The sequence below is a fragment of the Elephas maximus genome, chromosome 4 (genome assembly GCF_024166365.1).
Source record: "Elephas maximus indicus isolate mEleMax1 chromosome 4, mEleMax1 primary haplotype, whole genome shotgun sequence".
NCBI lineage: Eukaryota > Metazoa > Chordata > Mammalia > Proboscidea > Elephantidae > Elephas > Elephas maximus.
The window spans coordinates 105,642,120-105,659,587 of NC_064822.1; the positions used below are offsets into that span (position 1 = coordinate 105,642,120).

The following is a 17,468-nucleotide window of genomic DNA, read 5'->3' on the forward strand; positions in this document are numbered from 1 at the left end:
TTTTTTTACATATCAAGTAGGGAAAGATTTAAAAAAAGATAACACAATGCATTGATGAGGGTATGGAAAACATTGTAGGAGGGTCAATTGGTTCAATCTCTATGGAAGGTATTTTGTCAATATCTGGCAAAATTATAAAAGCACAACCCCCCCCCTTTTTTTATTGATGCACAAACCCTTCGATTCACCAATTCTGCTTCCAGAATCTTTCCTACAGATATATTCATATGAAAGTAAAACAATTTGTATATAAAGTTATTCATCATCGCATTAATTGTAATACAAAAGTCTGTAAACAACCTGAAAGTCCACTAGCAGAGGACTGGTAAATAAATTACAACGTATTCATGTAGCGGAATACTATACAACTATAAAAGGACAAAGAGACTCTTTATGTACTAATATAAAAAGCTCTCCAAGTGTTATGGATTGAATTTTGTCCCCCAAAATTATATGTTGTAAATCCTTACCCTTGTACCTGTGGATAGAATCCCATTGGGAAATAGGGATTTCTTCATTATACTAATGAGACCATGTTAGTGTAAGTTATGTCTTAAGCCAATCACTTTTGAGATATAAAATAGCAGATCAGGCACAGATGAAAAGGAAGCACAGATGGAGAAAGACTGATCCCACACAGTGGTCACCAAGGAACCAAGGAAGAGAAGCTGAAAGAGACAAGGATTTTCCCCTAGACCGGACAGAGAGAACTTTTCTCTAGAGCCAGAGCCCTGAATTCAGACTTGTAGCCTCCTAAACTGCAAGAAAATACATTTCTGTTCTTAAAAGCCACCCGCTTGTGATATTTCTGTGATAACAGCATTAAGAAACCAAGAGACCAAGATATATTGTTAAATACAAAAATAAAACTGTATATGAATTGAGGTATCTCTTAAAGGAGGCATAAGAAACTTAAAACACTTTGTTTCTAGGGAAAGAAACAACTGGGGGGCTGGGCCTGGGAGGGAGACTTTTTGCTATCCATATGCCTTTTTGTATCTTCAAGATTTTAGGCTATATGTCCATATTACCTATTCAAAAAATAAATTAAATTTAAAAGAAAAGAAAAAAAAAAGTGCTCATATCTCCTTCTCACCCAAATTCTCTAAAAATTCTAAGGAGAAAACCCTTTTCAGTTACTTCAAGTGCCATATTCCTTCGGAGGTAGCACAAACCTGATGGGCGTCTCAGGTTCTGAGGCCACTAGGTACTAGGGCCTCCAGAGCACAGTTACATTAACCTTCCATTCTCTGTGCTTCCTCCCATCTTCTTAAAACTTCCCCTGTGTTCAATGAAAGAGCAGACTGTAAGCCTCCTTATCAGCTGCTTTTCTTTGTATGAGATTAAAAAAAATATTTTTTTAAATTACAAAATCTAAACATGCTTTTTGTAACATGAATAAAGTAAAGAGTAAACGTTTTCTCTCCAACCCAATATCCCCTACTCCCCAGAGATAACTATCATTACCAGTTTGGGATGTATCTTTTTAGATATTTTTCTACGTGTATCAAAAATGGGATAATATTGCACATATTATTCTGCATTTCTCTTTCTCCATATCAGAACAGCTGAAGTTTTCATTCAAGAAATACTTTTTGGTGCCTACTATATTCCAAGGACTAGAGAAAATGTAGGTGCGCTGGTGCCACAACGGTTAAGTGCTTGGCTGCTAGCCGAAAGCTTGTGACTGTTCAAACCCACCCAGCAGCTCCGTGGGAGAAAGACCTAGAGATCTATTCCTGTAAAGACGACAGCCTAGAAAACCCTATGGGACAGTGCTACTCTGTTACATGGGTACACTATGAGTCCAGATTGACCTGACGGCACCGAACATAAACAACAGAGAAAATGTAGTGACACAAATAATCAAAAGAGACTTTAGACAATAAGCATAAGCCCTATATATATGTATATATAAACCAACCAAAACCCAGTGCCGTCGAGTTGATTCCGACTCATAGCGACCCTATAGGACAGAGTAGAACTGCCCCATAGTTTCCAAGGAGCGCCTGGCGGATTCAAACTGCTGACCCTTTGGTTAGCAGCCATAGCACTTAACCATTACGCCACCAGGGTTTCCATATATATATATATACACACACATATATATATACACACACGCATGTGTCTCCCTTTTTTTATCTATATACATATACATGTTATTGTTGTATGCCACTGAGCCACGTAAATCCTCTGAAGAAAAAGTCCAATGAAGACAAGGAACAGTAATATTAAATAACCTAACAAAGGAACCAAATTTAGCAAGGGAGAAGAGGGTAGTCAAGGAAAGCCCTGCTAAGGAAATGACCTTTAGGCTGGGGCCTGAAGTTTGAGCAGAAGGAATCAGCCATACCAAAAGAGGAGAGGGAAGTATTATATGCAGAGGGTAACAGCATGCGCAAAGGCCCCAAGGCAAGAATGTGCCTCATGTGTATAAAATTCACAAAGAACCGCAGTGTTACTGAAACACTGTGGAAGGGAGAGGCAGAGATGAAGCTGGCAGGCAGATGTTTTGCAGTGGGTACTTTGAATTTAATCCTCAGTACAATAGATGGTCATTAAGAGTTTTAAATGGCATGATCCAATTCATGTTTTTAAAAGGTCACTCTGGGTGCAGTGTGGAGAATGGACTGGAGGAGGCATTGGTGAGAGATGATACTGGCTTGGCCTGGGGTGGTCACATTGGAGATAAAGAAAACTGAATGGATTTGAGATACATTTCAGAGTTTGAATCAATAGGATTGATAATGAAGGGACAGGGAAGAGGAGGAAGACAAGGATGATTCCCAGGATTCTGCCATGAGCAGCTGTCAATGGAAGAACTGGTTACTGGGGTGGGAAAGTCTAAGGAGTTGCACTGGAAAAAATCAAGAGTTTTGTGCCAGTCACATGAACTAAAACATCCATTTGGTAATGGCAGTGATTAGATACATGTGTTGCAAAGCTTAGACGGGAGGTCTGAGTTAGTAATATAAATTTAAGGCTTATCCACCCACAAATGATATTAAAGCCATGGGAGTAGAAAAGATCATCCATGAAGAGTACAAGAAGAGGCCCAGAACTCGGTTCTGGAGACTCTAACACTCAGAGGTCAGTAGAGGAAGAACAGGTGATAAGAGAGACTTGACAAGGAACTGGAGGGGTAGGAGGAAAACCAGGAGACCGTCAGAGAAGTCAAGAGAAGAAAACTTTGGGGAAGGAAGAACTGGTGAGAGGTCATGTAAGATAAAGGCTAAGAAGCCTCCTTTAGATTTGGCAACACAGAAGTCTTTGGTAACCCTAGCAATCTTCTTCCATTATAAACATAGTTAATTCACCCACAGTCCTATTAACAGACATTCGGATTGTTTCTAGCTTTTCACTATTATAAATAGTGCTTTGGTGAACATTCTTGTACATGTGTTTTTGCCCATGTGTACTAATATATCTATATGAGAGATTCCCTAAAAATGGAAATGCAGAAACACAGTGGATTATAGCTAGAAAGGAAGTTGGAACGGGCCTTGATCTTGTATGTTTCTATACCCCTTCGATAATCATCTACAGTATATTACCACAATAATACAATATATGAAAACCAGGGCCAATCAGCAGATAGGTTTCTATTTAGTCTATTGTTCTTCAAGGTGAGGTACCTACACTGTGGTTAGTTGGGTAAATAAGTTCAGAGGTTCCCTTCCCTTTACTGTCTTAACAGAAACACAGATTTTAAACAAAGAAAATCGAAATAGCTTTCATCTTCTGCCCTGTCTTTTTTAGTACTATGGCTGTCTTGAATTGTGTTCTGAAACACCAAACGCAAATATCCCCACCCTTTATTTGTAGTGAGGTTCTTGAAAAAAAAAAAAAGATACACAGGGAGAAGCCTCTATGTTCCTGCTTTGTTCCATATTCCAGGTCCTTGGTACTTTCCAATTTTGTACTCTCAGAATGTTTAGTGGAGTCTCTGAGGCTCAGTACTTCTGAATTCAGTGTTAGGTCAGGATTCAGACCTCAGGCCTTCCCAAAGGCTTAGAGCAACTAGCATTCATTACTCTAACACCAAAAGTGAAGGTCACTGGTTTAGGAGGAGAAAAAAAAAGACATTTTGAAGATCTAAATTTGAAGGCAAAACATATTTGCAATGGAATTTTTATAATTAAAGTCTCACCCCTCTTCTCATGTATCACTCCCCCTTCCCACATTTTCTCATCTTCCAGTCTCCTTTTCCTCACATACAGAATTTAATCTTGCAACTGCCCAATCATGCTCAGCTGTGAGGCAGGCAGCTGATGGAAGATGCTAAAATTATCTGGGGAATAATAACTGTCTTAAACTTTTCTAAGGCCAGAAAACAGAGTTCCTGAGCCATGACTCTTGCTTGTATGCCCTCAAATAGAGCAAAGGGAACATAAGCCAACAAGGGAAAATGGAAACTCCCAAGGTTTAGGCAATGTATTTTCCTTCTGGAACAATTTCACCGCTAAAAAGTTACAGAGGAGCAAAGAAAGAGGAAGCTAACCAGAGAGAGTTGAAAGTCATTTTTTCCTTAACAAAAGAATAATAATCCCAGAAAATGAGACATGAACCCTATTCTTTCTTGGGACTACTAAATGGGTAAAGTTATAACAAGAATAGGAGGAGATGTGATATGGTGGATGGCATGCTGGTGGGGGGTCCTTGAGGGGTCTGCCTGCTGGGTCTAGCTCTGCCACTATCTTGGTATGTGATCAGCCAGAATTGCTAGACAGCATGTCCCTTATCTGCAGAGCAGCGGTTTTCAAAGTCTCATGGCTACAGGACTCTCGTCCAAACGATATCTTATTTAGAACCTAACATATAAAATGGTCAAAGCAGGACTCTGGTAGAGGCTGGAGTGGAATTTCTCTTTAGATGGATCCTTCTTCCCAAAATTGGCCCCGAGGTTCCTATGAAGAACTCAATTAACATAGTTTGAAAACTCCTGGGATAGATTCCCTTTAGTTCCCAAAATACATGATTCAAAGAGGAGCCTTCTACAAAGAAACAAAACTCCACCTAAAGAGCCAAATTTTTTTTTTTTTTATCACATTACCAAAACCCACTGCCATCGAGTCAATTCTGGCTCATAGCAACCCTATTGGACAGAGTAGAACTGCCCCATAGAGTTTCCAAGGAACGCCTGGAGGATTTGAACTGCCAACCTCTTGGTTAGGGGCCGTAGCACTTAACCACTACACCACCAGGGTTTCCAAGGATCATGTTATACTAAAGTAAATGGTGAGCGAAACCAAAGTTAGCTGTTCAAATTAATCCATCGATGGGACCTTCCTTACCTCAAATTTAATGACTTATACAGTATAGAGGTTTAAGCTAAAGAAATAAATGATATCTTATTTAGAAGTGATGAGACACAGGCTCTAAAGCTAGAAAAATTACTCTTTTGTACATATGAAGTTAAAATGTATTGTTTACAAGTAGAAAATAAAAGGATTTTACTTATTTCTCCACCAAGCTAATCCTGCAAACATCTGCCAGATTAAGCTTCTTCAAATACCACTTTTATATTAGTCTCTGGTCAGAAACCTCCGAATGTTTCCTACAGTCTCTTAACTAGGTTTGTATAGGCTTTAACTAATTCCTGACCCCAAACTGTCCCTGGGTGGTGCAAACAGTTAATGCGCTCGGCTGCTAACTGAAAGGCTGGAGGTTTGGGTCTACCCAGAGGGACCTTGGAAGAAAAGCCTGGAGATCTACTTCTGAAAAATCAGCCTTTAAAAACCCTATGGAGCATGGTTCTGCTCTGACACACATGTGGTTGTCAGGAGTCGGAACTGACTTGACGCAATTCGTAATGGTAACCCTATAATAGAGTGTTTCAAAATATGGGAAAAGCAAGTCCCTAGGTGTTGAAAATAGAAATGAGTATATGCTTTGTGGAAAACAGACCAGCAATCTGCTTTGAGTGAACCCTAAAAGCAAACAATATTAGCAACATGTCTCCAGTAAGTAGGAAGCCTGGAGAAGACATACAGACTAATTTCCTGGTTTTCAGTAGGTACATATTATGCCCTGTGCCATTTCTGTGTCTTAATGTCTTGTTAGTCCCCTTCCTCTGGAATGCCCCCATCATCCTCGCAGCCTACCACATAAAATTCTATTCGTCCTAAGGTTCCTGGGTGGTGCAAATGGTTTGCACTCAGCTGGTAACCAAAAGGTTGGCAGTTCGACCTACCCAGTGGCACTGTGGAACAGGCCTAGCAATCTGCTTCCACAAAGATGATGGCCAAGAAAACCCTATGGAGCAGTTTTACTCTGTAACAGATAGGGTTTCTCCAAAGTCGCAAACTAACAACACAACAAAAACAAACAAGCAAAAAAAAAAAAAAAAAATTCTACTCATCCTTCAAAACAAGTTCACTGTATTAAAATATATGAACAGAAGAAAAGTACCAGAGAGAAACAAACTAAGACATTAACTTGGGCAAGTTACTCTCTACATCTTAGTTTCCTCAACTACTAAACAGGGACAATACCTCTCCTTCATATGGGTTTTTGTCAAGATTAGAAATAATGTATGTCAAGGGTCTAGCATGGGGCCTGGCACACTGATTCTGATTAATGGGTTCAGGGTTTACAGTTCTGTATTATTGCCATTTTCCCTAATAACCTTCATGAGAAAAAGACAGTGAACCTACTGCTGTAAGAAGTTGACCTCTAAAGTCTCTTTGCACTTTCTCTCTGCAAGATTAAGAGGGCCCCTAAGATGAACGGCCCTTTCCAACTTCCTCTTATTGGTGCTACTACAAGGCCCAAAGCCTCCAGTTAAGAACTGGCTGGAGAAGAACTACATGGTGCCTGGCTACCATTAATGGCTACCCTGACAGGAAACAAAACAGAGAGTCGCTGACAGAGCAGGAGAAAAGTGGGGTGCAGAACTCAAATTCACATATAAAGACCAGACATAATGGTCTGACTGAGACTGGAGGAACCCTCAACGCCATGGCTCCCAGATGCTCTGTTAATCCAGAACTAAAATTATTCCCGAAGCCCACTCTTCAGACAAAGATTAGACTGGACTGTAAAATATAAAATAATATTCATGAAGAGTGTGCTTCTTAGTTCAAACAGTTACGTGAGATCAAATAGGCGGCTCCTCTCCCGAGGCAGGACGAGAAGGCAGAAAGGGACAGGAGCTGGTTGGATGGACATGGAAACCCGGGGTGGAAAGGGAGAGTGTGCTGTCACATTATGGGGATTGCAACTAGTGTCACATAACAATATATTTATAAATTTTTGTATGATAAATTAGCTTGAGCTGCAAACTTTTACCTAAAGCACAGTAAGAAGAAGAAGAAGAAAAAAAAAAATTGGCTGGGCTGGGCAATGACAGAATAAGAGAGTGAGGGAGGAAATGAGAAAGTGGCTGACTAAATTAGGCACAGGGGAAGTGAAGGGGACTGAAATCTAGAGCCTGAGTGTCCTGGTGAGGTTGAAGAGCAAGGTCAGTGGGAATGAGAAAGCGGAACAGTGGAAGAACAGGAGGCTCTATCAGAAAGTAGGTTTTGCAATGGCACAATTTCAGAAATGGAGCCTGGGTGATGATAAGGCTGGGGCTGGAGGGAGGGGCATAGGAGACAAAGTGCAGGCTGAAGAAGCAGGGAAGATTAAGAAACTGAGTCTAAAGTATCAGCCAGGTCATTTATGGGACCAGTTATTCTCCACTGGAAGCACTATTGGCCCCAGAGAACATTTGGAAATATGGGGGAAACTTGTTTGATTTTCTCCTCCTCTCCCTTTTTTTTTCTCATTTTTTTGGTTGTCACAATGACATGGGATGCTATTAGCATTTGGAGGAGAGCAAGATGATAAACACCTTGCACATGTAAGAACTGCCTCAACCAAAATGCCAATGGCACCCGGCACTGAGAAACACTGAGAAGAAAATGAAGCTGGAGACGGAGGGTGGAGAGGAGGGCTTGAAGCCATGTGGCAGCTGTGACTCTCAAAGCATGGGCTTAGAACTTCAGAATAAGGCATAAAAAAACAATGGATGGGAAACAGTAGTGAAGATAAAAGGAGAGCAGCAACTCTGACGCCTGGAAAGCATGTGGAGAAAAGGCATGCAGCAGCTACTCAGAGAAAGAATACAAGTCAACGGAAAGCCAAGTTCAGTTACAAGAGAGATGGGGCTAGGGATGGTGAAAAAGGGTAAAAATGTAGAGAAGTTTCTCTGCAGAAGAGCGAGTTGCCAAGTCCTATTAATGACACCTCAGCACTGTCTCAGATCCTTCCCTTCCTTTTCATTCCTCCCACCCTTAATATCTTCCAGTTGGGCTCCTAAGAAGGCTTCATAACTTGTCTCCATACTATCAATCTCTCACCTTTGCAGTCTACCTTTTACACTGTTGCCAGAGCATCTTTCTAAAACATAAGTCTGATCATGTCATCCTCCCTGCATGAAAACCTTCAATGGCTTCCACTGCTGATCTCAGTACTAAATCCTAAACTCAGTACAGCATTCAAGGCCTTCCATTATCTGGCCCCAACTGAACTGTACCAGTTCTTTCTCCCTCCTGTACTTCTCCATGACAGGCTTCTTGCTTTCCCATTCCCTTTATTCACGTTCAGCTTCCACAACCCTTTGCTTGAAACTCCTATCATAAACCTCATTCATTCTGCTTTATGTTCAAGTTCACAAGTCCATCTCTTCCACTACCAGTATTTCCTAAACTTCCCTGATGGTAAAAACTTCCTGTGATACTTGTTGAAAATACAAATTTCTGAGCCCAATCTCAGACACTTCAAATCTTTAGGGGAGGGGCTGGAAAGCTGTATATAGTGGTTTTAAAACATGTCCACAAAATCTTTGACAAATTCCCCTCCCCTTGAATATGATCCACCACAGTGACTCACTTCTAATGAAGAGGATGCAGCAGAAGTGATCCTGTGTACCTTCTCAGGCTGGGTCATAAAAGGCAACACAACTTCTGATCTTTTCTCTCCTTTCTCTCTCCTTCCCTCCCTCCTCCTCTGGATGCTTGCCCTTGGAACACAGCCTCGATACTATGTGGAAGCCAAGTAGCCACATGGAGAGGCCACGTGTAGGTGTTCTGAATCCAGCCGAGATCCCAGATGACCACCAACATCAACCACCTGACTTGCAAGTGTGCGAGCCTTTAGATGACTATAGTCCCTAGTTTGTTTACTTATTGTGGTAAGGTACAGTCTTAGTCATCTAGTGCTGCTATAACAGAAATATCACAAGTGAATGGCTTCGACAAACAGAAGTTTATTCTCCCAGTCTAGTAGGCTAGAAGTCCAAATTCAAGGTGTCAGCTCCAAGGGAAGGCTTTCTCTCTCTGTCGGCTCTGGAAGAAGGTCCTTGTCATCAGTCTTCCCCTGGATTAGGAGTTTCTCAGCACAGGGACCCCAGGCCCAAAGGACACCCTATTTTCCTGGCTCTAGTTTCTCAGTGCTATGAGGTCCCCGTGTCTCTCTGCTAGCTTCTCTCTTTTATATCTCAAAAGAGACTGGTTTAAGGCACAATCTAATCCTGTAGATTGAGTGCTACCTCATCAACCTAATGGTCCCTAATCCCATCTCATTAACATCATAGAGATAGGATTTACAGCACATAGGAAAGTCACATCAGATGACAAAATGATGGACAATCACACAATACCGGGAATCATGGCCTAGTCAAATTGATACCCATATTTTGGGGGAACATAATTCAATCTATGACATTCTACCCTTTGGTCTCCCAAAATCCATGTCCTTGCCACATGTAAAATACATTCACCTCATCATACCACAGCAAAAGTCTTACATCAACTTCAAGTCTAAAATCCAAAAATTCTTCCTCATCTGTGAAATCTAGTATCCAAGTTACCTGCTTCCAAAGTACAATGTTGGAACAGGCACAAGCTAGACATTTCCACCACAAATGGAAGAAATAGGAAGGAAAGGGATAACAGGCACCAAGCAAATCAGAACACATTACCTTAGCCCTCAAGACTTGAAAATAATTCTCTAAGACCATTTACACAATGGCCCTGCCTCCAGACTCTAGGTATTGGCCATACTCTCCGGATTCTGAGTGGAGGCCCTTTGGCCCTGGGCTTCAGCTCCACCTTCCAGGCCCTGGAACTAGAACTCTGCTCCCTACGCTTTAGCTGCACTGTTCTCCTTGTCCATCTGAGTGGTGACTCCACTCTTAGAAATACCAGAGGCCATGGCTCCACCCTTTGAGACCCCAGAGGTCATGGCCATGCCCTCTGAGACTGAGGCAGCTTGGCTTCTTCTTGTGTTACTTCTCTTTTCAGCTTTTGCTTCCTGGTTTCTTGGTCTTGTGTCCCCTCGGGCCTCACTGCCCATATCTGTCCTGCTGGGGCAAGTGTTCCAAAGCTCTTTAGCTCCACTGATAAGTGCCTGGAGGCACCCCCACACCGTCAGTAAACTTCAGCTGGAAGACACTCAGCTCTCTTCCTTCATGGGTTGGCAAGCCTAGCTCCACTGATAAGTGCTCGGAGGCACCCCACTCTACCAGGAAACCTCTTGCTAAAGGCACTCAGCTCTCTTGCTCCGTGGGTCAGCTCCAGTGCTATATTGTACTAGTCTCCTGGTTCTGCTGCTGCTGGTTCTCTGCTGCTGCTGGCTCTCTACTGCTGCCAGCTCTCTACTGCTGCCGGTTCTCTACTGCTGCCAGTTCTCGCTGCTGCTTCTCGCTGTCTGCACTGTCTGCAATATAACAGCTCTCCTTACTTCCTTCTGAGTTCTCACCAGAATCGTCTTTGATGTCCATAATTCTACTAACAGTCTTTTCAAGGCAATCTAGGCTTCCAAATTTTAGGTATCTGTATTTTAGTTAGAGCAGCACCCCACTCCTGGTACCAAGTTCTGTCTTAGTTTTCTAGTGCTGCTATCACAGAAAAACCACAAATGGATGGCTTCAACAGACAGAAGTTTATTCTCTCTGTTTAGTAGGCTACAAGTCCAAATTCGGGGCATTAGCTCCAGTGGAAGACTTTCTCTCTGTGTTGCTTCTGGAGGAAGGTCCTTGTCATTAATCTTCCTCTGGACTAGGAGTTTCTCAGCACAGGAACCCTGGGCCCAAAGAATACCCTATTTTCCTGGCTTTTGTTTTTGGCAGTATGAGGTCCCATGTCTCTCTGCTCACTTCTCTCTTTCATATCTCAAAAGAGCCTGGCTTAAGATACAATCTAAACCTGTAGATTGAGCCATACCTCATTAACATAATGGTCACCAATCCCACCTCATTAACATCATAGAGATAGGATTTACAAGACATGGAAAAATCATATCAGATGACAAAATGGTGGACAATCACACAATATTGGGAATCATGGACTACCCAAATTGATACCCATATTTTTTGGGGATACAATTCAATCCATGACAGACATATATAATAAAAGCCTTTCCATTTTTACCATTTTTAAGGGTAAAATTCAGTGATATTAATTACATTCACCATGTTGTTTAACCATCACCAATAGCCCCTAGTTTTTGAGCTGAGTGAGATAAACTGTCTCCAGCAAGCCCTGCTCAAATTGGAGATTCACAAGCAAAATAAATATTGTCATTATTTTAAGCCACTAAATTTTGGAGATGGTTTTTTACACAGAAATAGACAAATAAAGTATAATACTAAGAAAAGTATCCACCCCCCCCCAAAAAAAAAAACCTGTTGCTGTCGAGTTGATTCCAACTCATAGCAACTCTATAGGACAGAACAGAACTGCCCCATAGGATGTCCAAGGAGCAGCTGGTGGATTCGAACTGCTAACCTTTTGGTTAGCAGCCGAGCTCTTAACCACTGCACCATGAAAAGTACCCCAAGTGATGATTAAGATCAGGGAAGTTTGGGGAACTTAACTATACTGCTAAATTCCTTGAGGTCAGGGACCAAGTCTTAATTGCTTTCCAGTTCTCCATCTCTTTTCTCAGAAGTATCTTTATTGGTTCTCTTTCTTCCTCTTTCTCTCTCTTTTTTATAAGAATAGTACCTGTTTGACATAAAAGTGCATAATGTAGAAGGTAAAAAGAAGTATGCAGTTTAACCCCCACTTCCACCCATCCCAAGCAATAACCAAGGTTAACAGTTTGGTGGAAATACAGTGTTTTCCACATAGATTTGTTAGTGAAGAAAAGGTGACATTGTAAATTACAGAAACTTCCTATGGTATCTGTCAGACTCTGCCACACTAATCTATCCTAGATATAGCTACCAGAATCACTTTCTTCAAATCTTAACCATCTTTTTTCTAAGAAATGTATAGTAGATTCCTATTAACAAACTCTACTAATGAGGCAAACCTACCAACTACCCTAAGCTCTTCTCCCGATATCTGCCATTACGGCATCTCTACTTGAGTGAAGTAAATGTGCTTGCCATTTCTGTATAATAATATGTATATTATTTACATATACCATTCTTTCAATATTAGTTGAATGCCTACTGTCTTAGTCACTTTAGTGCTGCTATAACAGAAATACCACAAGTGGATGGCTTTAACAAAGGGAAACTTATTTTCTCACAGTCTTTTTTTTTTTTTTTTAGTAGGCTAGAAGTTCAAATTCAGGGCATAAGCTCCAAGGGAAGGCTTTCTCTCTCTGTTGGCTCTGAAGGAAGGTCCTTGTCATCAATCTTTCCTTGGTCTGGGAGCATCTCAGCACAGGAACCTCGGGTCCAAAGGATGCACTCTGCTCCCAGAGCTGCTTTCTTGGTGGTATGAGGTCCCCAACTCTCTGCTTGCTTCTGTTTCCTTTTATCCCTTGTAAAATAAAAGGTGGTGTAGGCCACACCCCAGGGAAACTCCCTTTACATTGGATCAGGGATATGACCTGAGCAAGAGTGTTACATCCCACCCTAATCCTTTTTAACCACAAGCAGAGATTATGATTTATAACACATAGAAAAATCACAAAATGGAGGACAACCACACATGGCCTAACCAACTTGACACAAATTTTTCGGGGACACAATACAATCCATTACACCTACTATCCCAGTCACTGTGCTACATGCTGGGGGTATAAAACAAGTAGAAAAGGGCCCTCATATTGAAGAGCTCGTGGTTTAGGGCAGGGGTCAGCAAACGTTTTCTTTAAGGGCCAGATAGTAGATATCTTAGACATTGTGGGCCATATGGTCTCTGTCACAACTATTCATCTCTGCCTTTGTAGCACAAAAGCAGCCACACACAATACACAAATGGGTGTGGCTGTGTTCCAATAAACCTTTAGTTTCTGAAACAGGTGGCCAGTGGGCCAAAGTTTGCCTATGTGGTTTGCACTGTCCAACAGAACTTTGTACAATAATGAAATGTTTCTGTGCTGTGTCCATTACAGTCACTCCCTCTCTTATTCAGTATCCAGTCCTCAGTCATATTCATTTTGGACTTGCTGACATTTTGCTTTATGTTTTATACTTATCTTTTTGTGCAACATTTTCCTCCTCCAACTGAAAAAAAAAATTCAAGGACAGAAAATATGTCTTCTGATTATTATCATCTTCCTTCTCCACAGTACCTTGTATGGTGCTTAGAATCCAGAAAGTGCTCAAGAAAGATATTTTATATCATGTACTTCCTTTGCCGATTTCCCTGACAAGGAGTAATATTTGCTCAAGACAGACGGTCCTTTTGGACCAGGATCAGTACTTACTTGGAGAATCTTTCTATAATAGCTGATGACTTGTTCTTGTTGACGAGAGAAAGTTCCTTGGCAGTTACCCTCAATGACATCGATGTCCATTGCCGTCTATTAAATGGAGCTGATTCCATCTTGTCTACAGATACTGAAATACCTATACAATAAAGAAAATCAGAATATTAGACACAGAAGAGGATTCTCCAGCATCCAAGAGTTGGCAGCAGTGTGATGTAAGTGAGAAAGCAAAGAATCCTAGACCAGCAGACCATATCTCTCTACCAGTTCTCCCAAAAACTAACTGTGTAACCTTGGTCAAATGACTCAGTATCTTTGGGTTGTAGTTCCCTGTAAAATAGGAAGGTTAGACCAGATGATCTCTAAGGTCCCTTCCAGTTCCATCATCCTATGACTGACCCTACTATGAAAACAGCAATTGGCCTTTCCTTGAACTTAAAAAAAAAAAAAAACTTAAGCCTGTGCCAAAGTCACATTTGGAGAGAAATGTTCCCCTCTTCTGACTTACATCTCAGGGGAGGCACAATCACCATCTCAATCGAATCAGGTCCAAATTAGATTCTACCTACATCCAAGTTCTTTTTGGCTACCCTCTCTCCCCAAGCTCTGCATCACTGACCACTCAGCGTTGGGGAGAGAGCTGAGGACACAGTATGGTATAGGAAAAAGAGTGAGGGCTGTGATGCAAGGCAGATATCTACTGAAATCATAACTGTGTTACGTTGAATAAATTATGTAATCTTTTCTGTTTTAGATTTTTTCAGCTGAAAAATGAGGATAAGACCTACCCTTTATAGGGTTTTGATGCAGTGGATAAAAGGAGATAATGTATTTAAAAAAAAAAAAAAGCTATTAGGAAATCCTGGTGGCCTAGTGGTTAAGTGCTACCGCTGCTAACCAAAGGGTTAGCAGTTCGAATCCGCCAGGTGCTCCTTGGAAACTCAATGGGGCAGTTCTACTCTGTCCTGTAGGGTCGCTAAGAATCAGAATCAACTTGATGGCACTGGGTTTGGTTTTGGTTTGGCATAGTACTATTAAGAGGCATTTTAAGTATAATATATTCATATTGGCTGTTGTTATAATTCTTATTATTTTAAAGCCTTTTAACGATTGGGGGAAGGATAATGTACAGGCAGTTCCTGAATTACGAACTAGTTCTGTTCCTAAGTCCATCTTTAAGTCAAATTTGTATGTAAATCAAACAGGTACAGTTTGTATCTAATGTCAATTAGTCAAACATTTGTCTTAGAAAACAGTATATAGCATACCTTTCTATGCATAAAAAAACTAAAGAACCACTTCCAGATACCCTAAAACATATTTAACATAATAGTACAGTAAAAATAATAATAATGTTTTGATGTACATCACAGAGTAGTACCCGTTTGTTATTACAAACCACTGCATGCACCTCAAATTTTTAATAATAAGATTTACAAGGGCTGGTTCATAACTATGGGTTGTGCATAAGTTGGACGTTCGTAGCCTGGGGACTGCTTGTATTTTAAATTCAAAGGATAAGATTTCTACACTTAAATTATCTTCTAAAATCCTTCAAGCCAAATAATACACAAAGCCAGGCCCTTTACATCACCTAGTCCCTATCCATTAACCTGGATTATTTGTTTTTGCTTTCGTTTTGCCCCAGTGATTACCAAAGGAGTTCCAACCTTTGTCCAGAAGAGGTGGGATTAGAAATGAGTCCGTAGTTTCCTTACTTGAAGAGTGAAAAATGTAAATTAACATACTACTTGCTGCTCTTGACAACCACAGAGTGTAACTAACCTGGTAGAATGTATGGTTCATGAAGTACTGCTCCCAACTACCCTGACAACAGTAGAACACACAGTGTTCTTAATCAAGCAACTTAGGCTGCCATTTCACACTTCGAAATTTCTAAGACTACAAGTCTTATGAGGCAAAGTAAGTGACAGGGCAACCCTACTTTTCCACATATAGTACTTGTTCTCCCAACTAAAACCTGGACTGAAAAGAACACTATGCTTGTTATTTTTTGTTTGTTTGTTTTAGTCCCTGTGTTGGAAGGCAATGTTATTGTTGTTGTGAGGTGCCATCAAGTCGATTTTGACACATAGCCAGTCATGTGACAGAGTAGGACCGCCCCACAGGGTTTTCCAGGCTGTAATCTTTACGGAAGTAGATCATCAAGTTTTTCTCTAGCAGAGCGGCTGGGTAAGTACAAACTGCCAACGTTTGGTTAGCAGCTGAGCACTTAACCGTTGTGCCACCAGGCCTTCATGGAAGGCAACACAGTGCTCTCTGATGTTGATGAGGAGTTCCTGGGTGGTGCAAACTGTTAACGCTTGGCTCCTAACCAAAAGGTTGGCAGTTTGAGTCCTTCCAGAGGTGGCCTAGTGATTTTCAAAAAATCAGCCACTGAAAACCCTATGAAGTACAGTTCTACTCTGACACACATGGGGTCACCATAACATACTTGATGGCAACTGGTTTAGCTTTAATGCTGAGGAGCTCTGGTGTTAGAGACAGACAGATATAAGTATTGGCCCCACCACTTAAAGCTGTGCGCTGTTCCCTAAAACTTGGATTTATCATCCATCGTAACAGTACTTATTTCATAGTATTCTTATAAGATAAAGAAGAAAGGACTCTAATACAGGATAAGTAAGCAATACATGTTAGTTTTTTATATTATCTCTTCTTGGATAAAATTACCTTAATTCTACACATGTTCTTTAAATGTTCCAAATAATATATCATACCAATTTGTCTGCTTTCCATTTTGTAAACTGAAGAGTTAGGTACGGTTTGTACCTAATGTCAATTAGTCAAATGTTTGTCTTAGTAAATAGTATATAGTGTACTTTTCTATGCATAAAAAAATTAAAGAAACACTTCCAGATATACTAAAACATCTTTAACATGATACCAAACCAAAACCAAACCCACTGCTGTTGAGTCAATTCTGACTCATAGTGACCCTATAGGACAGAGTAGAACTGCCCATCAAGTTTCCAAGGAGTGCTTGGCAGATTCGAACTGCCGACCTCTTGGTTAGCAGCTGTAGCACTTAACCACTACACCACCAGGGTTTCCTTTAACATGATAGTACAGTAACAATAATAATAATGTTTTGATATACATCACAAGCATACCTGTTTGTTATTACAAACCCACCAAGCAAGGTCAGTCCTTCAGTCCTTTCTCTAACAGTAAAAATATACATCGCATTGATTAAGGGTAGGGTTGCAGAGCAGATTAATATAATTGCTGTCAACAAGTTATACACGTGTAAGAAGTTGAATTGGCAAGAGCTGTGTGATAGATGCATTTACCACAAAAAAGAGCAGTTGCTTACGTACCACCAAACACCTCATGGGATTTGGTTCTTTGGTTAGGAGGTTTAGGGTTATAATTTCCTGGGACATCCCAGTTAATTGGCCTAATACCTTGTTCAGTACTTCTGTTCTACCTTCTAGTTCATTGTGTAGTGCCTGTGGTCTTAAAAGCTTGCGAACAGTCAGCCAAGATACAACAGATGATCTCTAATTTACCTGGAACAACAGGGAAAGGAGAGTCAGGAACAGGGGGAAGAAAGGGAACGTGTGGGTAACTGCCTCCATGAACAACTGCCTCCTTTGCCATGAGACCAGAAGAAATGGATGGTGCCCAGCTACCACTACCGAACATTATTTTGATCAAAGATTCCACAGAAGAATACTGATAAAAGAGAGAAAATGTAAAATGGAATTTCAAATTCTCATGGAATCCATACTTTCTGGACCCATGGAGGCTAGATGAACCCCTGAAACTATTGCCTTGAGATAATCTTTATC

At 40.9% G+C, this 17,468-nt stretch overlaps 1 protein-coding gene across 2 annotated transcripts in view; it reads right to left on the minus strand.

Annotated features, from left to right (window-relative positions):
• Nucleotides 1-17,468, minus strand: part of LIMA1 (LIM domain and actin binding 1) — a 101,609-nt gene that overhangs the window by 53,538 nt on the left and 30,603 nt on the right. For both annotated transcript variants that reach the window (XM_049883098.1, XM_049883099.1), the window contains one exon: nt 13,651-13,792. In XM_049883098.1, coding sequence (XP_049739055.1) covers nt 13,651-13,769 — 119 coding nt within the window. In that variant the 5' untranslated portion in view covers nt 13,770-13,792. The remainder of the gene's footprint in view (nt 1-13,650; nt 13,793-17,468) is intronic.